The following is a 27,168-nucleotide window of genomic DNA, read 5'->3' on the forward strand; positions in this document are numbered from 1 at the left end:
ATGTTCCAGTAGCCAGTGGTGGGTTCAGATCACAGCCAGCTCTCCTCATTCACCTGCTGGAACTCTGAGCCCCCCATAGCCCAGGTTCACTGCCAATAAGCGTCATCTGCCTTGCAGACACAGGGAGTGGGCCTAGGCTGGGGATGCCTCGAGGACGCTGAGGGCAGGCTGACGATGAACTTTCCCAAAGCAAGCTGCGAACTTCTGGGCATGGTAAAGTCAATGAAGACAAAGGTGTTTTTTTTTTTTCTAGAGAGTGACTTGGGAATCTGAAGGTTCTAAGATGCAGCATCACCACGTTTTAGCCTGTTTCAGGTTCCACTCAGCTGCAGCTCTGCTCTTACTGTCCCCCCTGCACCGTTTCCATCATTGTTTCTTGAGAGTTGGGGTGGGGATGTGCTCATTTCTGCACCACTGGTGCTGGGCATGTAGGAAGCACATGTCTGTTGAGTGATGAGTGTATGAGCGAATAACTCCAAGGGAGCAGGCAAGACAATGGTGGGGGCGTGGGGCATGTGTCACGTCCCTTGATCTCCCTTAGAACCTCCCTCCTCGTCCTTTGTTTGGAAGATGCTTGGCTAAGACAGTGCCAGTCACCACTGTGTTTCCCAGTGACCCTCAGTTCTGAGAAACCACAGGACAGAATTTTAGTATTGGGACACATTCTCATCTGTGTCCTCTCTGGTTCACGAATCACCCCCATGACATTGCTGACATGCCCACTCAACCCATTCCTTCATTCTTCCCCTCATTCTTGCAGGTTGTGGGTGTCGCTGCGTGCCTGCGTGGTTCTGGGTGTAAGGGACGGGGGTGCGAATGACCACCGTGACCTTGGCATCATCCAGTCAGTGTTAGTCAATTAGCAGGGCTGAACCAAAAGGAACCCTCAAATTTAAAAGATGATAGTTTCACTACGATAGTGTATTATTCTTCCTTAACAGTCCAGAGGGAGGCCGGTGGCCCAAGTCCAGTAGGGCATTCGGCCGCACGACATGACGCATGGCCTGGGTTCCTTCTGTCTGGATGCCCTGTTGCTCCCTAGGGTGTGATCCTCTCCTGCAGGTCTGATGCTGCTTCAGACTCTCCCGTCAGCATCACAACCTGCAGGAGAGGGAAGAGAGATGGCAGGATACACATCATTTCTCACATCTTAGTCACACGGCCACTCCTGCCTGCAAAGGATGCTGGGAAATGTAGCCTCTAGCCAGGTAGCCTTGTGCTCAGCTAAAATTGGCCTTGTGTATGGTTCTGTTGTTAAAAAGAAAGAACAAATGCATACCAAAGTTCAAGCAGTATTCTTTGGCAGACAGCTCAACTCCTTCATTGTTTCAGTTTATAGCAGGAAAGGGACAGTGTGGCCCAGGGAGGGGAAGTAACTTCTGTGAGGTCCCATAAGGAGGCATAAGGCCTGTCTCCTGCCTCCACACACTCTTCAGCTTAATACACGGTGTCTTTTAGTGAATCATTATTATTATTCCTGCTGTGTATGGTTTCTGCTTTCTAAGAGTTTGATTCTCCCAGGTACAGGCTATTCTACAGAGTAGTGGTCCTTAGTCTTTTTCTTTGGTGGAACAGGTGGATTCACGGAGCCTTTGAACTATAGAAGATTTTCTTGCCCAAAAAAATACTCAAATGCACACACACACACACACATTTAAGTATACTTTCAGAGTGTCCATGATGACTTTCTAAAGCCCCTAAGAATCCCTATAAACCCAGGTGGGAATACAATGAACCACACTCCATGGATGCTACATTTGGAAGCTTACACAATCTTCCTTCTGACCCAGCCTGGTTCACATTATAGCTAGAATTCTCTGCAAACACTTAATTTGAGGTCACCATGGGGCTACTATGCAAATTGTTTTAATGTAAGAACGTGGAGTTCAGAATTGCAGGACTACCAAGTTCCAAACTATGAAAATGCCTCTGGGGAAGTTGTATAATGCCAAGAAATGCAGACACACCACATTAGTAGCAATTTATGGACTCTTATTTTGAGTGAGTGTGCACACACACACACATACACACCAAAGACTCCTAACAATAAAAAGGGTACTCTTGAAATTACTATTTAAAATTTGCTCTTGGAGTGAGATGATGGTCAGCAACAAAACCGACTGTGCAAACTATTCCCTGTCTTGGTGCGCCACAAAACAGCCTTTATCACTTTTTTCTTTATAACACACAATGCTGCCAAACAGAACATATTGAAATAGAGTGCAAGCAGACGGTATTTACTCTAAGTGAACCAGAATCAAGTTTTAAAAAAAATACGCTTAACGGAAACAATAACAAAATCTGATCTAGTAGACTCTAAAAAATGGCTTGGCACAGAAGACACCCTGCCCTGGGGAATCACATTAGTCTCTCCAGCATGATCGTGTTACATAAAATTAAAGGTTACAGTGGCTGGAGTTTCCAGCACCACATGCAAGTATGAATGCTTAATCATGTCTTCACTGATGGGAATAGCAGCTCCGAGAATCTACTCGTGAGTATTTAAGTCAGGAAAAGAATCCCAGTTCTTATTTCTGTGCCTGTATTTGGGATTTGAGGAGCAATCTAGAATCACGTACTCTTAACCTGTAACTTCCATGATCTTCCCAGTCAACCTTCTGGGAAAGCCAGATAGTCTGAGAGCAGAGAAGCAGGTGGCTTTTATTTTATTGACTGTTTTTGCACAGAGTTAGAAGACCATACGAAGCCTTATCAGTATGTGAGCCCGGCAAGAGGGCGTGCCCCAGACCTGGCTTCGTCTAGAACACAGCTGAAACCAAGTTCAGCTCTTTCTCTTGAGGACCTGGTCAGCACTCAACACTATATAGGAGGTAGAAGAGGAATGTGTTTGCTTTGAAATAATTCAGCCAGATTGTGTCAGTCGCATGTGACCATTTCCTCCAGCAATGAGGAGTCCTGACTAGGGTTTCGGGAGCCTTCCCCCCTCAGCTGCCTGTGGAGTTCTGCGGCCCCAAGGCAAGGAAAGCTGGAGACCTCGGAAGCTGGAGGAAGCCTGTAACTGGTTCTCCCTCATGGCCTGCAGGGGAAACCATCCCGAGGACAACATATTTCAGACTTCTGGCCTCCAAAACAGTAAGAGAATATTTTTGCTGTTTTAAGCCATCAACTTTGCAGTCACTTGTTACAGGACACACAGGAATCGAATTCAATAGTTATGGCATTAAGGACAGGCCATTTGGCTCTCTGAGCCTCTTCTTCTCCACCTGTAAAATGGGGCTGATGGTAGCACCCCACCCCTCACCTTGTCATCCACTAAATATTGTACTGTGCTGTTGAGGATTTTTTCAAAATGAAAGTATCATTGCTTTTGCCCAGCATTAAAATAATACAAAAGCACTTTAAGAAGAAAATAATCTGAATTTCCCAATCCCAGAAATAGCCACTACTCCATAGTGGCTTTCATTCAGATCTGATATTCAGTTTAATTTATGGTGTTAAGTCTTAGGTCCAGTACTTCTCAGCCTTCTAGGCCGTGGAGTAGCTTCTCTGCGCTCTTGTCTCCTCTGGCAGGAGGATGATGATAACACCCACCTGCCTGGGTTGTTGTGAGGATTAAAAGGCGTAATCCATGGAAAGCACCTGGAATTGCAGGGCCTGGTGCATCATCTGTGAGGGGAGGGACAGGGAAGGGGTTGCCTGGAGGCCCGAGCATCCTGTGAAGAGGTGGCACAGAGCCCGGCACACAGAGCTGTGCAGGCCGCCCCTGTGTGCAGCACCTGGAACTGCTCCCAGCTTCTGCGGATCGCCCTTCTCTCCTGGGACTTTCTGTAGGCTGCTCCTCTCTTCCTCCCACCTGGCCGATTCTGGCGGCCCTTGCAGACCAGCTCGTGCAGCATCTCTTTTGGGGTACCGTTTTTGACCCTGCATGTGATTCAGGGGCCTCCCCTCTGCCCTCCCTGCCAACCACAGCATGACCCATTCTGCAAGTGCCCTCCTCGTCCCACACTGGATTTCTAAGTTTCAACTCTGTGGAAGCTTTGTTCATGGCTGGGTCTGTCTCCACACCTAGCCCAGGGCCTGGCCCACAAGAAGTATTCAGAAAATGCTCGTTCAGCATGGAAAGAAGGGGAGGAGTGAGCAATCTGATTTCTCTGGGGCCCCCTCTGCCTCCCTGCCTCTCAAGCTGGGACAAGAGCCCCCCATGCTCCCGCAGCCTCCTGGGATTCCTTCCCCCACAGCACAAGCCGCACTGCGGTGCTGGCAGGATGACTGCTAACTGCTGTTCGGTCAGTTCTCTCTGTGATTCTGTGACCCAGTCCCCCTGCCCCCAAGTCTCAGTGGCTTACAAGACCACCTATTTTTCTTACTCATGAGCCTGCAGTTCTGCTTCAGGACACATGTGGCATTCAGGTCTATTCCTTGGGTCCCTCTGAGGTTACCCAGGGCCTGCTTCCTCCTGGTGGACAGCAAAAGCACAAGACAGCCGAAACATGGACATGTCCCTCACTCCAACTGAGGGATGCCTCCTTCCATGTGCCACTGGCTCAAGCAGGTCCCGTGGTAGGTTCCGCAGGAAACCCTCCCTCATCCCAGTGAGCGGTGGCAAGGACAGCAAGAGAAAGAAGACGCGTGAGCAAACAGCACAATCTCCACAGTATCTCATTAGGAAGGATAGTAACTAACCCCTCTGTTGTGTTTGTCGTGTTCCAGGAACCAACATCAATTCATTCACTCCTCACAACAACCCTGGCAGGGGGAAGTACTATTATTACCCACTTTTTACAGACGAACAACCTGAGGCCAGAAGAAGTTACGTCATTTACCCATGTTAGCCTGCTAGAGAGTGGCAGAGTGGGACGGCACCCCGGCAGAGCTTCCTCGTCCTGCCTCCTGAGGGAGGGGCTGCGTCCCCTCTATTCTGTGTCCGGTATGGTGCCTGATGTACACTGGCTACTCAACCAATGCTTCTTGGCAGAATGCAGGCAAGAAAAATTGATAATTTATTCTATGCCAGGAACTGCTACCTGCTTTTATAAATATTCTCTGATACAATCCTCACAGCAACCCTGGGGAGTTAGCATCAATCTCCCCCTGTCAGGGATGAGAACTCCCAGGCTGCACACACGGCCAGCAAGTGGTGGAATCCGTTCTGTAGATGAGGCTCCGCTGAACCCTAGGCCTAGCATTTTGGGTCAGTCTTGAAATTTCACGGGCTGGCTCCGGTTTTTCGGCTCTTTTCGTTGCCTCTGGGAGTTTTTTGCTGGTAGGCAGAGACATCCACCCCAATACCCCACCCTGCCCCTGCCCGGCACCAGCAAGAGAGAGACCGAGTTGCGAAAGATGAGGGGTGGGAGAGACCGGCGGGGCGCTCAAAAAGAACCGTTCTTTTCCGCCAAAGCGCGGTCAGTGCCTGAAGGCGCCCAGCAGATGGCAGGACGTGGCCGCAGATTCCTCGCGGCCAGGCGGGCTGGGCGGCAGGACAGCGGGGCGCGGCGGACGTGCGTGCCCCTGCGAGCCTTGGCGCGCACCTATCGCACCCCAGAACTTAGCACCCCAGTCCCTGGTGCGTCTCCCTCCCCAGCTCCAGCTGCCGGGGCTACGCACCGGCCCCTTCATCAGGCCGCGGGAATCCCGAGGCCCAAGCCCGGCCGTCCTGGGGAGAAATGGTTTGGACAAACCACGCTCATTTGGAGCCTGCTTCCCATGCAGAATGAAGGGGTCGGATTGGGCCCTAAACGGGCTAGAGTCAACTTTCATTCAATAAATATTTAGAAACAGATTCAGAGGAAGAACGTCCTTTGGGGAAGAGGTAGACACACACCTCCCCGTCCCAGCTCGAAGGGGCAAACAAGGCCCAGGGGAGGGTCCTGCGGCTCCCTTCGCCGCCAGGGCTGACGGGCGATCTCCGTTAGCTCTGAACTTCGGTCTACCCGACGCTAAAATAGGGAACAGTGATTCTTATAATCGTTGGCTTGTTGAGAGGTGACGTGAGATGGGGTTTATAGGGCCCTGAGCCAGGGCCTGGCGCATAGTAGGTGCGCACAGATCCCTTCCCGCCAGGAGGGAGCGCCCCTACGCTGGGCCCGCGACTCCCCTGGGCTGACCCTGCTCTCAGCCCGGGGCAGCACGGCGGGGAGGCGTCACACCCCCTGCGCTGCGCGGGCCCGCGGCGACGCCCCATCCACGCCGCCCCCCGGGGCTGCGCTGCTCCGCCGCGCCCCCTCCGCGGGGCTCCCGCCTGTTCCCGCCTTCCGCTCCTTCGCCTCCTCCTCCGCCCGCGCCGCCTCCGGTCCCCCGCCCGCTGCAGCCGGCGAGGAGCGCGGCTCGTGGCCCGGCGGCGCGGGACGCTCTCGGGTTCCCGAGCGGGCGCCAGGCGCGGGGCACCAGCGAGCGCAGCCCGGGCGCGGAGGGACGGCGGGGCGGCCGCAAGGAGCGGCGTCGTGGCCCGGCGGGCGCGGCTCGCCCTGCGCTGCGCTCGGCCGCTCCGGCTCGGTGCGCGGCTGCAGCTGGGCTGGGCGCCCGCCCCGGAGCCCGCGGCCGGCGGCCGGGCATGTAGCAGCGGCGCGGGGCGGCCGCGGCGGCGGAATATGGGCGGGAGCCACTCCCACAAGCCCCCCGTGTTTGACGAGAACGAGGAAGGTAAGAGGGCGGAGGGGCGCCCACCACGCCCGCCCCACTCCGGCTTCGGCCGGCGGCCTCCGTCCGTCCCGCCGCGGGCGGGGGCGTCTCCCCCGCAGCCTCCGGGCGGCGGTGCCCCGAGGGGCCGCGGGGGCCGGGCACGCGGATCGAGCGGTGCGTGGAACCCGGAGCTCCACTCGGGGAGCAGCAGGGAGGAGATGACCTGGCGGGCGGGTCCGGATGTTGCTCGGGCTGGAGGAGGCGGCCTGTGCAGGCGTCCACAACGCGCTGGTCTCCTGCGTGGGCAGGTGCCACGCTGCCCGCCTCCTTCGCCCGGGACAGCCTAGGGAAACTTTTCTAGGTTGAACTCGGGGACTCCGAGGGAGGCGGGACGCCCGTGGCAGCCTCCCTGGTGGAGCAGTTAGCGGTGTCCAGCCTCATCTCGGCTCCAGGGCTGGCGTTCCCTGCGGCTCCGGGCGACAGAGCTGGGTGTTTGGACCAGCAGAACCCCATTTCCGTGCTGTGTATCCTGTCTGAAACCTGTTTCCTCACCCATGAGAATTCTGATACCATTTACTGGCCTGCAGGGTTTGAAGCTTGTTTGAAGCTTAACTACTGAAAATCCATGTGGAAAGTGCTTTATAAATATTGGCAGTGCAGACCTCTACACGTGCTCCTGGTGACCTGTTAACTTTCTGTCTCTGGAAACTCGATTTCTTACCTGTGGTGGGTTCTCCAGTCTCCACCCTGCCCCAAATAAGAGCTCACGTGTAGTGAGCACGTACTATGGGCCAGGCACCATTCTAAGGCCTTACATGGGCTCATTCAGTCCTCGTGGCAACCTGATGAAGTGGGGGCTTTGGTTGTTCCATTCAGCAGTTGAAGAAAGATCCTGCTGTAGTCACAGCTCTTAAGGGGCAGAGCCGGCTTTGAGGCTGGACAGCCTGCCCTGGAGGCAGTGCTCATTCCAGCTCCAAGCACAGGCTTGTGTTAAATCGTGGTTTCTAGAACCTCCAAGGCTGCGGGTGGTAGCCAGACACTCACCCGGAGTTCCCCTCAAAGGGATACATGGAGACCGGCAGTGTCAGTTAAGTGAGTCAGCCCCATTAGGTCCTTTCTCAGAGGAGTTCTTACTCTGGTGGCACTGAATGATCAGTGACCGTCCTGGTGGTAAGGGCAGTGGTGGGGCTGGGAGCCAGTGAGGCACCGAGTCATCCTGACTGTGCCGTCTGGAGCACGGCAGGTGGGGAGCCAGCAGCAGAGGGAGGACAGGTGGGCAGGGGGTGGTGGAGGGGCTTGTGTGCCCCAGGAAGGGTCTGGACACTGTGTATCTGAGCTCGTCCCCAGCCAGGTTCACCTTGACCCTGAACTTCTCCGTGGAAGTGAAAGTGATCCTGACTGAAATGAGCGTTTGCAGGTGTGCTCTGCTGAGGGGCAGCCTGCGTGGGGGGGTGTGGTCTGTCCCTTTGAGCACTTTTATCCTTCGAGATTGAGATTACATTCAGGCTGCTCTGAATCCTTTACGTTACTCATTGGCAGATGGAGAGGGTGACTTGGGCCAAAACTTCCTGTTCTCGACAAGTGAGTGCTTCCTGTCTGTTCTGCGGAAGGGATCTATGTTAGGCTGCTCAGGCTGCCGCAGCAAGGGTCCACAGATGCTTAAATGACAGAGATTGTTGGTGGCGAGGACTTAAACAACAGACATTTATTTTTTCACCGTTCTGGAGGCTGGAAGTCCAAGCGCAGGGTGCCCTCAGGGTTGGTGTCCGGCGAGGCCTCTCTCCTGGCCCGCAGACGGCCGCCTGCTCCCTGCACCCTCACATGGCCGCCCTTCCGTGTGCTCGAGGACGTAGGTCTCTGCTGTCTCTTCTCTTCCCAGTCTTATCGGACTAGGACCCCACTCTTATGACTTCACTTGACATTCATTATCTCCTTACAGGCCCTGTCACCAAATGTAGTCACCTTGGAGCTTGTTTCTTTATATGAAGTTTGGAAGGGGCACAGTTGATCCCATAACAGGATCCTTTGATGAAAGCCATGAATTCCTTTCCCAGAAGAAAGCCAAACTTACATATTACCTCCAGTTTTAGGGGTTCATGGTTCTCACCTGGGTCAAAGGTCATAGTTTCAGTCATCTTCTTAACATCTTTCTTTGCCTTTTATTTGCAGAGGAAATTTGCCCCCCCTTTTATTGAGAACTGTATCTTTTATCACATTTAAATGTGCTTTAAAATGTTTATTTGCAAAATAGTTATATCTGGTGTAGCCAACCTTTTAATTTTCCTGTTGTTGTTCCTCATTCCAAAGGCAATTGGGCCCAAGGTTAACCACCTGTTTTGGGGTTTGTTGAAATACAAGGTTAGGACTCATTTCACCGGCTTTCAGACCAGTGAAACATTAACTTGTTTGATTTTGCCAGCACATTTCTGAATTAGTTCCCTGTGCAAGTGAAACACTGTTTATTTGTCACCAACAGATTCATTTATTCTGTGGGCATTCATTGATCATCTTTCCTGCACCCACCCCTGTGCTGGGCACCAGGAATGCAGAGAAGATGAAGGCAAAGTCTTAACTCTTGGGAAGCTTCCAGAGCAAATCAACAGTCAGGACAATTCGGTGTGCTCAGGGGACTGTGGCATCCTAGAGGTAGGGAGGAAGGGTCAGAGAAGACTTCCCCTTAGGTGTGACTCTTATAGAAATGGCAAGAATTACTAGGAAGGAGGAGTTGGTAAAGGGGTGAAAGGTATTTCAGAGGGAAGGAACAGAATGTGCAAAGGCAGATGGTAAAGAGTAATCATGGTTCATTGAGGAGGTTGTGGGGTATTTAGTGTGTAGAGTACAAGGCTGGAAGGCACAGGAGATGAGCCCTGAGTGCTGGCCTGGCATCAATGGAGCCAGTAGCCATATGTTTAGGACTTGATCTTACAAGCTTCTGGGGTCACTGAAGGATTTTAAGCATGGTCCAGTGAATGAACATGCTTTCCCAAACTGGAGTCACTGGGTAGCTGAAGGTTCAAACACCTACTGGCCAGAACAAATCTGGTTTGTAAGTAACTGACTGCTAAACCATAGCTAAAGGTTTGCCAATGCATAACTGTGCCATGACCATCTGTGTTCTGATGGCAGAAGTTCAACTTGCATCCAGGTAATATTAAGAGCAACTGTAACTTACTGATGCATTGTGTAGATTAATGCTTCACACCTAATTCCCAATCATTATCATAACTCATCTCAGAATCTACATTTTACTAAAGAGGTGACTGAAAATTTTACGAAAATCCCATGGCCTGTCAACCAGTTCCTTGTGGGCGAGCTGGGACTCACACCCCAGTCTGTTAGACTCCAGAGCCTGGCACCTCCAGTGTTTCCTGTGCTGCCTCTGGGGGCCCACAGGAAAATTCATCAGCCAATATGAATGACCAGGCCGAATGAGATGATGACACTCCCTTAGAGGTCCTTTGCTACAAAGGTTGATAGGAAGATAACAACAATATAGTCTGACAGCACTTGATTGTTTTCAATAATCATCCCAGATACCATCTTCAAAAAGACATTTGTTGAGAATCTATCATTATGCAAGTTCTGGGAAAGAAAACAAAATCATAAGCCATTCCATACATCAAAATTGCTTTTAAGTTTTTTTTTCCCCTGGCCTCAAAGGACCCAGTGGCCATATGTTTTAGACTTGATCTTAGAAGCATCTGGGGTCACTGAAGGATTTTAAGCATGGTCCAGTGAATGAACATGCTTTCCCAAACTGTCCTTATCCACATCTAGACGTTTTTAGTGTAAGTGCACACCTACAAGTAAAACGATTTCTGCTTTTGCTCTTAGCATTGTATTTTAGTAGTTCATGTAGCTATAATGTTTTCAGGATTAATATTTTAATGGGTTATAATATTCCATCACTATCATAATTTACTATCATAATGGAACTCATAATTTACTTAAATATTTTCTTATTGTTAGACATTTAGGTTGTTTTCAGTTTTCCATCTTTATAAATAAGTTGCTTGAAATTTTTGTACTTTTTTCTTCTTTTAAATGAATCCCTTAAAATGAGGTGCAAGGAGTGAGATTATTGGATCAAAGGGTTTGAATACTTTTTAGGACACCAGCGACATGCTGTTAAATTATTCCAGAGGTTTTTAATCAATATTTTATCAATCGATGGGCAGCATCCACCTTTGGGAATAATGACTTAAACAACATCATAACCAGCTATGGGTATTCTCATTTTAGATTGTCGTGACTTAAAGGGACATTTAAAAATATGTGTTATTATTGGACGAGGTGACTTGACATGCAGCTTAGAACATGAAAACATTCTCTTGGTTGAAATACATATACAACAAAAGTCATTTTCCTCTGGCAATATTCAGATACCTAAGGTAATGAAATAATTACTCTCTAACGCTGCGGTCGTGCTTCACCGGGAGACAGTCCTTTGAACCTGGCTTGTCTGTGTCATTTGCCATTCAGAGTGGCTGAAATCTCTATGCTGCAGGGTTGTGCCTAATTTTGTCACAATACTTTTTGGACTTCAGGCAAGCTCACTCATATCACCTTGGTTTCCATATTTGTACCAACTGTGGCTTGTGCCTAAGGTGGTAACCAAGAATATTCTGAGAAACCTCAGAGTTGCTTGGAATAAACTCTTCTCTTATACAGAGAGTATGAACAGAGATAGAGGCCAGAGAGAGACCATGGGAAGGATGTAGGCTTATGGGCTCTGTGTCTATTTCACGTGCATGTCTCAACATAGGAGTGTAGGATATAAACCTTAGGTTTTAAGATCTACATCTCATTTGAAAGTGCATTTAAAACCTGTATTGAATGTAGCTGATGTACAATATTATATTGGTTTCAGATGTGCAACAGTGATCCAACAATTATATACATTATTAAAAGCTCACCATGATAAGTACAGTTACCATCTCTTACCATACAAAGATACTAGAGTATTACTGACTATATTCCCTGTGCTGTACTTTCATCCCCAAGACTCATTCATCTTATCACCTGAAGTTCACCTATTTCACCCATCCCCCACTCCTCCATGGTAATCCACAGTCTGTTCTCTGTGTTTATGAGCCTATTTCTTTTGTCTTGTTCATTTGTTTTATTTTTGAAAATGCGTTTTGATTTGTCTTGTATGGTGGGGGTTAAAAATAGGGCCGTCAATACAAGATTGTTCTGCAGAAATGAATGATAGGATTAATCTATACCTTTCAATACCTGTAGAAAATAGGTATGGATTGTGTAAGTGGAAAACAGGTCTCAATCATCTCTCTCTATATAAAGTTGGGTGTATGTTTCCACACTATTGTATTTCACTGATTCTAAGGTACACATTTCCATGCTTTAACATCTCTGTTGCTGAGATGTGGTTTATGATCAGTGCAGGCCAAGGTGGTACTTGTGATGTCGTTTTATTGTTTGTATGGGGTCACAGCTGCTCACACTGACATGCTATATAATAGGTTGAAAAGAACTCTTTCAAGGAATGAGAAAGAATCTCACCATAGATTAATTGGCAGCATTTCTTAGAAGTACACAAAATAATGGTGCATTTAGTGTGGATGGCATGGTAGGTGAGCCTCCTTCAGTTGTAAATGACAGAAACCAGCCTGGGGTCCTTCCCAGGGGACTGGCTGGCTCTGGCCACCGCTCTGCCCCTCCAGCACTGCTGCTCCGGTCCGAGCCGGGGTCACATCTCTTGCTTAGAATATCACAGCAGCCTCCATAACTGGTCTTCCTTGGCTTTTCTCCCCCTTTAGGGTTACCTTAGTGCAGCAGGCAGAGGGAGCCTTTTGAAACGGGCAGTGGGCGTGTCCGTCCTCTGCTGAATCACCCCTTCCCCCACCCCCGGGCAGGACCTAAAAGACAGGAGAGGGGAGGTCCCCGTCCGGTGCTAGGACCCGCCTCTCTGACCTCCTCTCTCTCCTTCCTCTGGTTACTGTCTGTCTTCCTCACTTGGCCACAAGCTTCTTTAAGGCACGGATGTGGTGACATTTATTCGCTGCTGTGTCCCCAAGGCCTGAAGGAACACCTGGAACACAGAAGATGCCCAGTGCATTTTTGATGGGTGAATAAATGGACGCATGAAGCTGTGGATCTCGTCAGCCATGGTTGGATTGGATTCCCGAATGACCCCATCAGGGGGCCTCTTTGCAGGCGCCGCACTCCTCTGGGGCGGCTGCAGGCAGGCCCCGACACCTCCAGGCCCCAGGCTCACAGCTCTGAGAACGGAAACGGGAGCATCTTATTCACAGTTGTTGCAGAAAACTCTCATGGTTTGTTCTGGTTGGTTCCGATAAAGTCTTGGGCATTCTTGAACCGATCGCTGTGACCAGGAGAATGAGGCTCGGCTTGGCCAGGCTAGATCACGTGCCCACCCTGGGATCAGGGGATGGGGTTGATTCCACTGGAGCATTTGGACTAAGAAGGTATGTGAAGGATTCTCCCAGGAAACACTGTAGTATCAGAGGAACGGAAGGGGGACTCTGGGCAGGCAGGTAAAAACCAGAAGCAGCCACCCAAGCAGCTGTTATTGTGGCATGTCTTTCGACATGGTCTGGAGCACGTGGGCATATTTCATGTCATTGTTTGGTTACATGTCCCTTTTCTGCACTAGATTGGGACCTCCTGAAGAACAACTGTTATTTCTTTTTCACCTTCGTGTCTTCAAGACCTAGGACAGGGCCAGTGGAGGCGTGCAGCAGCTATTTGCAGAATGAAAGATGGAAGTAACCACTTGCTGGGTTCAGAAGCCCTTGAGGAACAAGTGCCGTTATTCAGACTTACTCCCAGCTGGCTTGGAGGACAGGCCTTGGGCTGGAGTCCAGAATGACCTTTCTGTACCTGCCCCTGAACTTTGAAGCTTGCTTGGGCAGGAATTGAGTCTGTGGAGTGGGCTCCATGCTGGTTCCCCGTCATGGTGCTCAGAGAGGCCCCAGGGACTCCCCCAGATGGCAGCCTGAAGTGATGAATGGCTATCAGATTCTTGCACGTCATGGCTCAGGTGTTACTTCTCTTCTGTTAAAGGCAGACTTTCCCCCTTTTCTTTCTGGGGAAGACAAAATGTCCATTTTATGGGACAACAAAAGTGGGGAGAGAGAGGAGATGGCTCTGCCATGGTATGAGCTGGAGAGAACAGGGTGTTAGGATGGAACAGGATTTATGTTGTCTTGATGGAAGGATTTAAATGCCTTGAGAGAAGAAGGATCAGTGCTTTAGGAGGATCAAACAGCAAAGCTAACACTGAACCTAAGCATTTTCCTAAGAGAACTGAAAGGAACAAAATATTCTTGGCAATACTTAGTCATCCAGTTCTGGGCTCTGAGCAACTGCAGACAGAGATGGAGAAATTGTTCTTGAAGGAGCTCTGAGGGTCCTGACACTTTTGCTGTTTTAAACCACTGAAATTTGTTGCTTGTTACTGCAGAAAATAGCCTGTCCTGGTTGGCATACTTAACAAAACCAGCCCTTCCACAAGCATATGGCGTTCACTATTTTACAATTGTTAACTGTGTTGTTATCATCGATGCCCTTTATCAAGTTAAAAAATTCTCCTTCTATCCTGATTTGCTGAGAGTTCTTATTATTCATGAGGGTCAGATATACAAGTAAATGCTTTTCTTCATCTATGAGATGGTATGTGGTTTTTCTCCTTTATCTGATTAGGTGAAGAATGAAATTTTTATAAGGTTTTTAAGTATTAAATCAACCTTTCATTCTTGGCATAGAACTCATTTTCTCATAATGTGATATATTATTAGATTTGATTTGCTAATATTTGTGTTTATAAATTTTTCATAAGAGAATGTTATGAACATTATGCCAGTATCTTTGAAACATAGATAAAATAACTACTCTGGGAAACACAACTTACCAAAAATAACGCAAGCAGAATTTAAGTATCTGAATAATTCTACATCTATGAAAGAATTGAATCTGTAATAAAAACTTTTCTGAGACGAAAGGTCTAGGCCCAGATGTCTTCAGAGGCAAATTCTTCCAAATGTTGGAAATAACAGGAACCCACACAACCTTCCAGAGAAGAGTGAGAAGGAGCATCCCTTAATGTCTTCATTAGATTTTTGTCTCAAGGTTATATTGGCCTCATTAAAAGAATTTGGAAGTAACCCATTTCTTACAATTCTCTGGGAGAGTTTGCACAGGATTGTTGCTATTTCTGAGCTTCCCATGTGTTGCCATAATGTTGTTCATAATATCCTCTTGATCTTTTCAGTGTTTGAAGGATCTGTAGTGATGTCTTCTTTTTCAATTCTGATCTGGTAATTTGTGTTTTCTTTTTCCTTTACTTTTCTTGATTGGTCTTGTTTGAGTTTATCAGTTTTATAATTGAAAAATAGCTTTGGCTTTGTTATTTTTTATTTGTTTGCTTCCTGATTCACTGATTTATGTTCTCAATTAAATTTTTTCCTGTATACTCTTTTGATTAATTTACTGTTCTTATTCTAGGTTTTTGCAGTAGAATCTTAGGTCACTGATGATATTTACTCATGTATTCTGTTCTCTGTTTCCTCCTCTACTTACAAGCTTCCAATGGAATTATTTTCATTCTGTCTGAAGTATTTTCTTTAACATTCCCTTTAGGTTTCTCTGAACATGTCTGTTTTTGACTATTTATGAATGATTATCTTGCTGGATATCAGATTCTATGTCAGCAACTTTCCCCTTCAGTATTTTGAAGATATAATTCTATTATCTTTGGCTTTCATTATTTCTGATTTAAAGATAGCTGTCCGTACTATTTTTGCTCCTTTTTAAGTTTTTCTCGTCTGGCTACTTTTAGGATTTTGTATTTCATTTCCAGATATTTTACCGTGCTGTGCCTAAGTCTGGTGTCTGGTGTTCTGGCCATTTTCTGCTGTGCGTCCTCTTTTTGAATCTGTCTTAGTGGCTTTGTTAATTGTGCAGGGTTCTTATTATATTTTCAGATATCATTTCTGATACTCTTTCTCCTCACATTATCAAACTCAAACTGTACAGGTATTAGACCTTGTAACTGTGCTTCGCGTGGCTTTGACAATATTTCTGTATGTTCAAAAATTCTTTTTGTCTCTCTTTGTTTTTGTCTGTATATTTGCCTCTAGGCTATTTCTTCTGTAATAGCTTCAGGTCTGTTTATCTGCTATTGAGTATAACCTTTAAGTTCTTAATATTAATGTTTTTCAGTTCTAGAATTCCCATTTGGTTCCCTTTGATGGCTTCTGCTTCTCAGCTGACATTCTCCAAGCTTGCCTTTTAATTTCTTAAACGTATTAATCAAGTTTACTTGGAAGACATGTTTGATGACTCCATTATTTGGTAACCTTCTGTTTCTATTGTCAACTGTTTCCTCTTCGATGCCTCTTGTTTTCTCACTTGCCACTTGTTTTTTTATTACATGCAGGGACATTAGATGAGAAATAGTAGGGAAATGGATAATTGGAGGCTTTGTATGGTTATGTTTCCTCAGACAGATTCTTGTTTTGCTTTTTGTAGGCGTCTAAGTTTGAGGGCCAGGAACTGCAGTTCCTTACTTCTTTGATTGCATTATGATTCCTTCTAACAGATACATTTTGTATAGTTATTCTAGTTTCTTAGCAGGAGGGTTGACCAAAGGTGCCCTAGTCAACCAGAAGCAGAACTGCTGTCCTCAGTGTTTACCTGTAGGTAGGGCTTTGTGTTCTACAAATAAGCTCTCGCTTGCACCAGTGCCACCTGGAGCTACTACCTGACACGCCTCACTTTCACACTGCACTTCTTGAAAGCACAGCCCTCACTATCATGATAACTCAGTCCTCAACTCATGGCATCCGGTTTCTCTTCATGCTTCTGGAGAACAGCTCCGTCTAGGATCACCATGATCTTCGGGTTCTTAAAACTAGTGGTTGATTGGGAGCCTTTTTTTCTTGGACTTCAGAAAATGAACTCACCTGTGAGCTCACAGTCCAGCTGAAGAAACAGATTGTGGCCAGGATGACTGTATTCTCGTCATTTTCTGTATTGCAGGAAAGTTCTATTATGTGATTAAACATAATATCCTCTCTTCTGACAGTGGACACGTGTCTCTTTCTGGTTTCTATTATGAATAATGCTTGTATGAACAATTTTGTATATGTTCTCCTGGTACACATATGCAAGAGTTTCTCTAGGACATACACCTATAGGACAACTGCTGGGTTATAGAATAGGTGTATGTTTCACTTCATAGGATAACAGCAAATTGTTTTCCAAAGTAGTTGTGTCAATATACACTCATCTGATAAGTCATATACAGACACTCATTGCTGTGCATCAATGCTGTTTGTTCTAAAGTAATATGATAAAGTATACAAAGGTAAGCCACATTTGTAATTTTAAATATCCTAGTAGAGACATTATAAAGGTAAAAAGCAATAAATGAACTTAATACATTTTATCTAACTCAATATGCCTAAAATATTGTTTTAATATCAAAATTATTGAGATATTTTATATTCTTTTATTCATGACAAATCTTTGAAACTGGGTATTTTGTACTTATCGTACCTCTAAATTAGACAAGCAACATTTTAGAGGCTCAAAAGCCACATGTGGCTGGTGGCTACCAAACAGAAAACATACCTTAACCTCCTTGCCAATACTTAGTATTACTGACTTTATATTTGCCAACTGAATCAGCATAAAATGGTGTTTTATTGTTTGTTTTAAGTTGTATTCCCTTGCTAATGAGGTTCAGTTTTCTTCATGTATTTGGTTCCCACTCCTGTGAAGTGCCTGTTCATAGCCTTGTTAATTTTTCTACTAGTAATATGCCTTTTCTGACGATTTGTAGGATTTGTTTACATATTTTAGAGAACTTTGTCAGTTATGTGTGTTGCAAATATTTTCTCCTGTTCTGTGATCTCACTTGTTAAGTTCTTTATGATGATGCTGGCTGTTCCTTCTCTATTTCCTCTGCAAGACTGGCCGCCTCTCCCTTGCAGTGAATTGAGTTTCCTCCAGACTGAGCGCATGAACCTCTTCCCAGCTCTCTGTCCTGCCTGCCCAGGCGATCTCTCAATCCCTACCTGTCAGGCACCCGTATCAGTCTCGGTGCAATCAGGAAACCAAAGCCACACTGGTTTATAAAATGGGAAAAGGTGTACAAAGAATTGTCATCTCGTGAAAAGCCATGGGAAGGAGGCAGAGGGACCCTTGGAGATGCAGAATTAGCAGTTCGAGCAAAACAGCTGGGCCCGCTAGGGCTGAGGGTGCGTGAACAGAACTCAGAAACAAGGATCGCTTCGGAGAGGGCCTGGTTGTCAGAGGACAGGCAGCCTACTGGGCAGCAGAGGAACTTGCTGGAGGGTGCTGGCTGCCGCTGTCCACGAGGGCTGCTGAGGGCAGGGCTGCCGGCCCCCTGCACACCAGGTCATTGGCTGCCAGGTGGAAAAGAGCGCCTGGAAAGAGAGGGCAAGGCCCTGCCTCCCACGCTGGCCTGGCAGGGCCTCTCTTGCGCCCTCTGTTGGTGATGCCTAACATGAAGCCAACTGGAAACGCCGAACCGGCTACAGGGTCCTGCTCCAGTGTCACAAAGCAGTGGGTTTGGAGAGGAGAGATGATACATCAATACCTGGTGCATACTCCTAGATAATGGTGACTCAGTAATCCGTTTCCTTAATTACTGTTTCTCCTCTGGGTTCCAAATCTGTGTTCCTCTGTGTAGTTCCACTTGGGTGTCTCAAAAGAATTAATACCTGAAACTCAAAATGACCTCAGTCAGGTTCACATTCTTCCACCACCCGCCTCACTGGGACCCATGCGCTGCCTCCCATCTCCCCATCTCTCTCCTGCCCTATGGCGAGTCCTCTGCCCAACAGCCAGGATTGGAGGTTTCTGGCTTGAGTACGATCCTGTTAGTTCAGCTCAGCTCCTCCACGCTCAGCCCCTTCATGGCTTCTGTTGCCTGCAGGGTAAAGATTCGGGGCTGTAACTCAGCCCTCAGGGCCCTGTGTGGGTGCGAGCCTGCCCACCTGTCCCACCTGTCTCCTCTCATGCGCCCCTTTCTGCACGAGTTAAATCACTGCACGTTCTCAGCCCCACCCTGGCACGTGGCTGTGGTCCATGCAGTCAGCTGCTTCTCTTATAACCAGTGTTGTTACTTACACTCTTCAGTTCTTCTAAGTTCCACACCCCCTCCTGTTCCAGGGCCCTACCATGTGCTGTTCCCTCTGCCTGGCATGCTGTGCATACCCCGCCTGGCCTATGACCCCCCGCTCAGCCTGCTCCAGGGTGCCTTGCCTGATTCGCGACTGGGTCAAGACCCCTCGGATCACCGCATGCTCCCTTGCTGTCTTTATCACCACTGTGGTTCTACGTGTGTCCGTGTGAGGTCTTCACTGCTGTCTGCCTCCCCCATGAGGACAGGGCCTGTGACTCTTGTAGTGGCTAGTGTGGGTCCCACAGCTTTACAGTGTGTCTGTCATTGTAGCTGCTTGTTCTTTAGTGTTTGTCAGCAAAGACAGAAAAATCACCATAAACTATGCAAGGGAAGGGGTGCCCTTTCAGTATCTGGAGGAGGTATGTGGATAAAGTGAAGGTCCCTGTGGCCAGGATTCTCACCTGGCCCTGGTCGGCTAGCTCACTACACACATGTGGGCAATACGTTGTTATTGACTCAGAGCTCTGCCCAGTGTTCTGGGTGACACGGTGGCACGGCTGCAAGGCTGCAGGAGAGGAGAGCAGAGGCGGGAGTGGTGGCAGCGCCGAGGACAGAAACTGAGACGCTGTGGGGGCAGAGAGGCCCAGAGGCAGAGACCGGCTTGCTGCATGCAGACTCACTGTGAGTGGACGGGATCCTAGTGATTGACCTGCCACTATGGGAATAAAGTTGGGTATAACCTTTCACCCCAAAAACATTCCATTGTCATTTTTCGGTTTCACTGAATCCATAGTGAACTTGCCCGGGGCTGAAATCCATTGGCAAGACAAGGTAGTGTGGGAAAAGAGAAATATAACAATTATATTTAAGAAACACTTTCTGTGGACCAGTTTCCATGCACAGGTTTACTTGATCACTGTAAGAGAGAGAACGTTAGCTTCACTTTATACCTGAGAATATTGGGGTTTGGAGAGGATAACATTGCAGTGCTTCATTTCACGTCTTTCTGTACAGCTGGAAAGTTCTCTGCCTCAGGGCCATCTTTCCCAAAACACAGTTATTTGCATCCCACATGCAGAATTATTAATATTATTTTTTACCATAGCCATGCATTACCTGCACTATTAATTATTTAGTGCATTTTTCTCTCTTGAATGGTTTTACTTTTTTTTTTATTTTTTATTTTGGTATCATTAATCTACAATTACAGAAAGAACATTATATTTACTAGGTTCCCCCCTTCACCAAGTCCCCCCCACATACCCCTTCACAGTCACTGTCCATCAGCGTAGTAAGATGCTGTAAAATCACTACTTGTTTTCTCTGTGTTGCGCAGCCCTCCCTGTGCCCCCCACGCACTATACATGCTAATCGTAATGCTCTCTTTCTTTTTCCCCACCCTTATCCCTCCCTTCCCCCCCATCGTGAATGGTTTTACTTTTGATAGAACTATTTACTAAGGAACTTTATATGCCCAGCTTAAATTGAAAATGTATTAGGACTTGTGTAAATAGGATCAAGATGAAGTAAAGGGAAAGTCAGATGGATGCAAACTGTGATATTCAGGGTAACAAGGTGCTGGGAGCCTTTTGCAGACCTTCAGTCCGTGTCTTGCTCAGTGGCTACCTTCTGGGTGGATTTGTAATGAATGAACTACAGTGCTGTGAACGGCATATGCATGGATGAAGTCGGCCTGGTGGAGGGCCTGCAGAATATGCCCGGCGCAGGTACTGCCTCTTAGCTCAGAGGTACCAGCAGGCCCTGAAGGGACAGGAGAACCTGTTCTTTCCAATATTGCAGTCTGATGCCCTTTTAATCAGCTCTCTCTCTCTCAAACCACACTGTGGCTTCCAGCCCAGCCTAGCGATTGAGATACGTGTCTGTGGCATGCACCAGGTCCCCTGCCCAGGCCCATCATGGACTCTTCCTGCTGGGATTGCCCTTACATAGCACAGTGGTGAAGGGCACAGATCCTGGAGTCAGACTTTCTGGAGTTCCACACTTTCCAGCTGAGTGACCTTGAGTCAGTCTCATTACCTCCTTGACCCTCAGTTCCTGCATCTGTAAAATGGGGATTAAATAATCCTTATTTCATAAGCTGTTCTGATGAATAAATGAGTTATGCATGTAAAATGTTTATTACATAGTCTGGCACATAATAAGTGCTCTGTAAGTTTTATTAAATAAGATCAAATTTTGTGACTGAGTAAGGTTACTACATAGAAGTTGAAAGCATAGGTTGTGGGGTTACGAGGTTCAGATCCTCAGTTTTCTGTGTATTATCTGTGTAACTATGGGCTAATGACTTGACCTCCATGAGCCTCAGTTTCTTCCTCTGGAGAATGGGGAAGCAGCCTGGCATGGTTGCCATGGGAACAGATGAGGGCATGGGTGTCAAGTGGTTCATACAGTGGGAAGCACCTGAGAGGATGCCTTGCACATGGCAGCATAAATGTATATGTTTATGTCATATGTAACATAAAAGTTACATCACATGTAACATAAGAGGGCAGTCGGGCTGGCTGCTGCATCAGCCCCAAGAAGGTGGCTCTGACTGCTGACAGCCTCCCAGCTAACTTCCAGTCCCTGCTGTCAGGAGGTTCTTTCTCATCTCCATTCTCCTCAGGAACAGCCTGCTCCGTCAGCCTCTGCCCTCAAAGCTCCCTTGCCTGAACGCCCATTACTCCTGTCAGCAAGGTCAAGGCCTGTGTTCCAAAGCCTGACTCTGCGAGTCGTTTGGGGCCAGTGACTGGGGAATGGCTGGCTTCTTGCTGGTGGTCACTGCCCCTGGTGAAATACAATAGCATTTAACTCAAAAGTGGAATTTACCAAAATTACGCAATTCAGGTTTTCAAAGGGGTCAAGCCAACTTTTGAGTCTTGTTTTTGTAAACCTCTTGGCAGCCCCTACGGAGAGCTTGGGGGCTGGAGTGGGGCTTTAGGGAGCATTAGGTACTGGGCTGTATCTTTTAGAAAATGTTCCTCATCATAAGTGTTTGAGGGGAAAAAAGAAAAAGACTTCTGGATACCTCATGCAATGGATTGAATTGAGTCCCCAAAATAAGTATGTTGAAGCTTAACTCCCAAGACCTCAGAACATATCCTTATTTAGAGACACAGATGTAATTAAGTTAAACTGAGGTCATTAGTATGGGCTGGAATCCAATAGAATTGGCATTCTTATAGAGAGGGGAAATTTGGACACAAGGCAGACATGCACACGGGGGGGAATTCCATGTGAACAGGAAGGCAGAGACTGGCGAACAGAGCGACAGGCCACGGCACAGCCAAGACTGCAGGCAGTCCCCAGGCCCTGGGACTGAGGCGTGGAACAGATTCTCCCCAACACTCTCAGGAGAAATCAACCCTGCCAGAAGCTTGGTCTAGGACTTCCAGCTCCAGAACTGTGAGAGAATACATTTCTGTTGTTTTAAGCCTCCTGGTTTATGTCACTTTGTTATGGAGGCCCTAGGAAATGGATACACCTAGTTTTACCATTATATTGTGACTTCAATGCAATGTTGCAGAGGAGGCCCCAAACCATGACCGGGAAGTGCTTCCAGAAAAGGCAGTTTCTGAGATGGGTCCTGCGGGAGGGACAGGCAGCACTGAAAGGGGTGGTCATGTGGGAAGGAAGGAAAAGGGCCAGGAAGATGGGGTGGGGAGGCCCTTCAGAGCAGTGACAGCATGTGTAGAGGCACAGCGGGCGGACAGAGTGGAAGGTGCTCGGTAGCCCAGAGTAAACGGGCTGTGGGTGTGGTGGCGGTGTCTGGGGGGAGCCTTCCAGGTGGGGCTGCGGACTCAGGCCAAGGAGGGGCGTTAGAGAGCCTGGAATGTCATGCCACGTGTCTTAAGTCAGCTCAGGCCGTTACCAGAAATACCACACTTGGGGTGTGTGTGTGTGAGCAACAGGCGTTTATTCCTTACAGTTCTGGACCCCGGTGGACCCAGGCGCTGTGAGAGCTCTCTGCTCAGAGCCGTCTTCTCTTGTACCTTCCCTTAGTGGCATTTACCATACTTAGTGGAAATTACCACTGTGCAATGCCACTTTTAAATGCAAATGCAACAGCATTGAATTCATATGTGGAATTTACCAAAATTACACAAGTCCGCTTCCAGAGTACACACACGCATGTGTATTTTCCTCTTACCAGAACAGCAGAAATGTTGCACAAGATTAACTCAACCAGTATCATTTCTGGTCTTGAAACTCTGCCTTCAGCTGCCGATGAGCAAGGGGAGGCTGAGGGGAGAAGGAACCCGTGGTTGCCCTCTCTTTCCTTTTCCTTCGGCGGCACCATTTCAGTGGAGTGATCAGCCAGCACAGGGACCTGACGCAAGTAAGAAGGGTAGGTGGGGTCTCTTGGTCATGAGAGCCTCTTTCTGTGTTTGAAGCCGGTTGGTTCTGGTTGGAGCAGAGGCTCTTGGGGCTGTCAGTGCCCCTGCCTACTCAGGAGTAGCTTTGCTGAACCTCCACACATGGTGGTTCCCCCAGAATTCTGTGCTCAGGGAGCATGACAAAGGCTACCCAGAATGTGAGTGGGGGACACCCCTACTGAGCACCTCTGCTGGTGTGGGTGCTCCTTCGCAGTTCCATACAAAGCAACATTTCAGAGAGAAAAGACAGCAACCCCAGGGGTTGATCAAGCGCAGGGCCCTTCCGAGCACAGCTTTTCTGTCTGACTGCCCATGAGGCGGGGCCTGTAGTGGCAGATGAGGAGAGGCTAGATTTAACCTGGGGGTGATGTGGCCAGGCTGTCATTTTAGAATGATCGTGGTACCTGCAGATTGAAGGATAGGTTGCCCAGGGGAGAAAAAGATGGCTAAGAAGACATTATAAACCATAAGAAAGGGCAAAGGATAATAATTGCCCATAATTGGATATGTTTGTATATCATTAAACAGTTACTTTTATCACTGTTGATGTACCTGTAAACAAAAAGACACCTACACATGCTTTACAAACCTTCCGGCTCCCTCATCCTGTGGAAAATGCCAGTGAGTTCCCACTTCAAGAAAATGTAGCTTATCAAATTCAACACAATTATGGTGCATCAGAATTCCCTGTGGTTCACTTAAGTGGCCTAAGATATTTACAAATTCCATTAAAATGTAATTATTTTCAAGCACAGGTTTAAACAAAATTGAAAAGTTGCCGCGTGTCATATTTAATAAGTTCCAATACAGTTTCCTAACCCGCTTCTCCAGAGTGTAATCACTCCATCAATCTTCCTGGAGAATCAAAGGAAGATGAGCAGAACACACATTTCATGTGTTAACCAGAATCATGCTTGCCTTGGATCAGCATTTGAAAGTGATCTGCAGGGACATTGTATTTCTTCCAGAAAATCACAAACATTTCTGATATTTCTGAGGTGTCATGTGGTCTTAAACTGAGGTCTAGATCTTTCAGAGCTTCCATTTCACAATCCTTTTAATATCAGCGGTGTGATGGTAGGGAGAGACAGAAAACTGTAATTTTTGATTCTTTGTCTTTCTTAGGCAGCAAATAGGCACAAGATCAGGCTCCCGGATGCACGTTGGTAACTTGGCCTGCGTTTTGGCTTATGTCTCTGGGTTGCCCATGGGAGATACAGCCACTCTCCATCTTTCTGGGTGCATTTATCTGCTTACAAGTCATGGGAACATCGTGTTCAATTTCAATGCAGATTTCTGGCCAAGGCCTGTAGGGCAGAGGGTCTCGAATATGGTGTTGGTTTGAATGGATTGGAAGTAGTGTCTATTTAAAGTACCACCAGTATGTTATTTGCTGATAACCCCCTCATGGCTTTTTCCAGGCTCAACCTGTATCCTGCAGACTTCAAACTGTATTTGCCAACGTGAAGGTTTTCCCTGGATATTTAGTAGGAACCTTATTCTCGGTGCCCTTCAATTGAACTCTTGTTTCTCTGCATTTCCCCATATCTACTCCTTCCTGTCTTTCTGGCCAATAGCAATTCCAGTCTTTCGGCTGCTCAGCCAAAACTTTAAAGCCATCCTCGGCTTTTCTCTTCTTTGTACATTGCACCTACTCCCTTAACTGTAGTCCCCCATTCCCATGGCAGCTCTTACTGTTTACTCCTACCATTTTAGCATCAAGCCACTGAGAAATCTAGATCAGAATCCAGAAAGACTCACGCCTCTCATTTGCCTCAGGCACCCATTCCCAGCTCTGTTTATCACTTCCGGTCTTTTGGAATTTATTGGGACTTATGTCTCCCCATTTCACAGATCTTGGTAAACTTCCCATGTACTCTTGAAAAGAGTATGTATCCTGTAGTGCTTGGTATAGTGTTCCATATATGTCACTTACTCCTAGATCTAGTCTCCTTGATGAGTTTTGCTGTATTGTAAAAAAGTTGGTTTACTGAGAGACGAGTGTTAACATCTCTGTGAATGGTTGTGAATTTTTCTAGTTTCTTTAGTTTTGTCAATATGTGTTTATTTCAAAATATGTTAACAGTTATACACACATTTAGGATTATTTTGTCTTCTTGACACTTTTATCGTATGAAATAATCTTATTTATCTCTGCTTATTTTGAATTCTGCCATAATAACTGCCATTAACTTAGCCACACCAGCTTTCTGATGGTCAGTGTATGCTGCACAGGTACATCTTTTCCATCCCTTCCCTTTCAGTTTTCAGTATCTGTGAATTTAAGCATCACTTTAAACAGCATATAATTGGATCTTCTTCTTTTGTTTTGTCTGAAAAGTTCTGCCTTTAGTTGGAATATTTACTTCATTTATGTTTAATATAATTTTTGATGCAATTGGGTTTAATTCTGCCACCTTACTATTTATTCATTTATTCTTTCTGTTCTTTGCTCCTTATTTTCCTTGTTTGTATTTTTCATTAAAGTAGTATTTTTTTATATTCCATTCCATTTCAATTTTTGGCTTTTAGTTGAATCTCTTTATGTTTTTTAAGCAGTTGCTATCGGGATTACAATATATATTCTTAATTTACCACAGCCTAACTTGAATCAATATTATACCACTTCATGTATAATGTTAGAATCTCAAACAGTATAATTCCATTCCCCCATTTTTGTCCTATTTTGTCATGTATTTTTATTTCTACATATGATATGAAATCCATGGTATACATCCATTACTTTTTGTTATCAATTGTCTTTCAGGAAAGGAAAAATGTTGTATATTTGCCCACTTGTATATTACAGTTGACCCTTGAACAACATGGATCTGAACCACATTGGTTACTTATACATGAATTTTTTTCAATAAACATATTGGAAAAAATTTTTTAATTTGTGACACTTTGAAAAAACATTTTCTTTCCTCTAGATTAGTTTATTGTAAGAATGTATTATATAGTACACATAACATACCAAATATGTGTTCATTGTTATTGATAAGGCTTCCGGTCAACAGCACACTATGAGTCGTTAGGCTCTGGAGGAGTCCAGAGTTATATAAAGATTTTTGGCTACACGGGGTTTGGCACCCTAACCCTCTTGTTCAAGGGTCAACAGTATTTCCAGTGCTCTTAATTACTTCTTGTCGATTCAAAGTTTTATATCATTTCTTTTCTGCCTGAAAAATTGCCTTCACCCCTCTGGTAATGCAGGCCTATTAATAACAAATCATTTGCACTTCTATTTAACTAAAAATCTCTATTTCATCTTCAATTTTGAAAGGCATTTTCATTGGATACACAATTTCAGGATGACAATTTTTTAGCACTTTAAAGATACCATTCCATTATCTTCTTGACTGTTTTTCTGATGAGAAGTCAGTCGTCATTCAAATCATTGTACTGTCTGCAGTGTGTCTTTTTGTTTTTGGTTGCTTTAAGGATTTTTCTTTAATTTGTATAGTTTGCTTATAATGTGCCAAATATAATTTTCTTGTATTTATTCTGCTTAGGATTTGCAGAGCTTTTGGATTGCGGATTGTTTTAAATCAAATTTTGAGAACTTTTGACCAATGTATTTTCCACTCCTCCTTCTTTCTCTCTCTGTCTCCCTCTCTCCCTTCTAGCACTCTAATAACATGTGTCACACCACTTGATGGCATGTCACAGATTATTGGGGACTTGGTTCATTTTTTTCCTAATATGTATTTTAAATATATCGTCGTACTTTGCATCACTTTGTATATTTTCTACTGATCTGTCTTCAAGTTTGCAGACTCTTCTGCATTGTCCAATATGTTTTTTCTGTTATATGAATTTAAAAATTTTAAGATATTATATTTTTCCATTCTAAGATTTTCATTTGCTTTTTCAGATTTCCCGTATCTCTCCTAAAATTCCTCATGTGCTTGTCCACTATATTCATTATTTCCTATACATTCTTTAGTACTTTCCCTAATTTCGGTATCTTATTCATGTGTGTCTGTTTCTATGGACATTGTTTTCTAAACCATAGGACACATTTTCTTTTCTTCACCTATCTAGCGATTTCTTTTTGCATGCTAGACATTACAG

The 27,168-nt window shown here is 46.2% G+C and overlaps 1 protein-coding gene across 3 annotated transcripts in view; it reads left to right on the top strand.

Annotated features, from left to right (window-relative positions):
• Nucleotides 1-6,172: 6,172 nt before the first annotated feature.
• Nucleotides 6,173-27,168, top strand: part of STK32B (serine/threonine kinase 32B) — a 315,037-nt gene continuing 294,041 nt past the window's right edge. Inside the window, exon 1 of one of the 3 annotated variants that reach the window (XM_036991086.2) lies at nt 6,173-6,600. In XM_036991086.2, the coding sequence (XP_036846981.2) occupies nt 6,549-6,600 (52 nt within the window). In that variant the 5' untranslated portion in view covers nt 6,173-6,548. Of the gene's footprint in view, nt 6,601-22,905; nt 23,055-27,168 lie in introns of those variants that run through there. The other 2 variants (XM_073237856.1, XM_036991081.2) reach the window with 2 other exon arrangements.

Source organism: Manis javanica, chromosome 5 (genome assembly GCF_040802235.1).
Source record: "Manis javanica isolate MJ-LG chromosome 5, MJ_LKY, whole genome shotgun sequence".
Classification (NCBI taxonomy): Eukaryota; Metazoa; Chordata; class Mammalia; order Pholidota; family Manidae; genus Manis; species Manis javanica.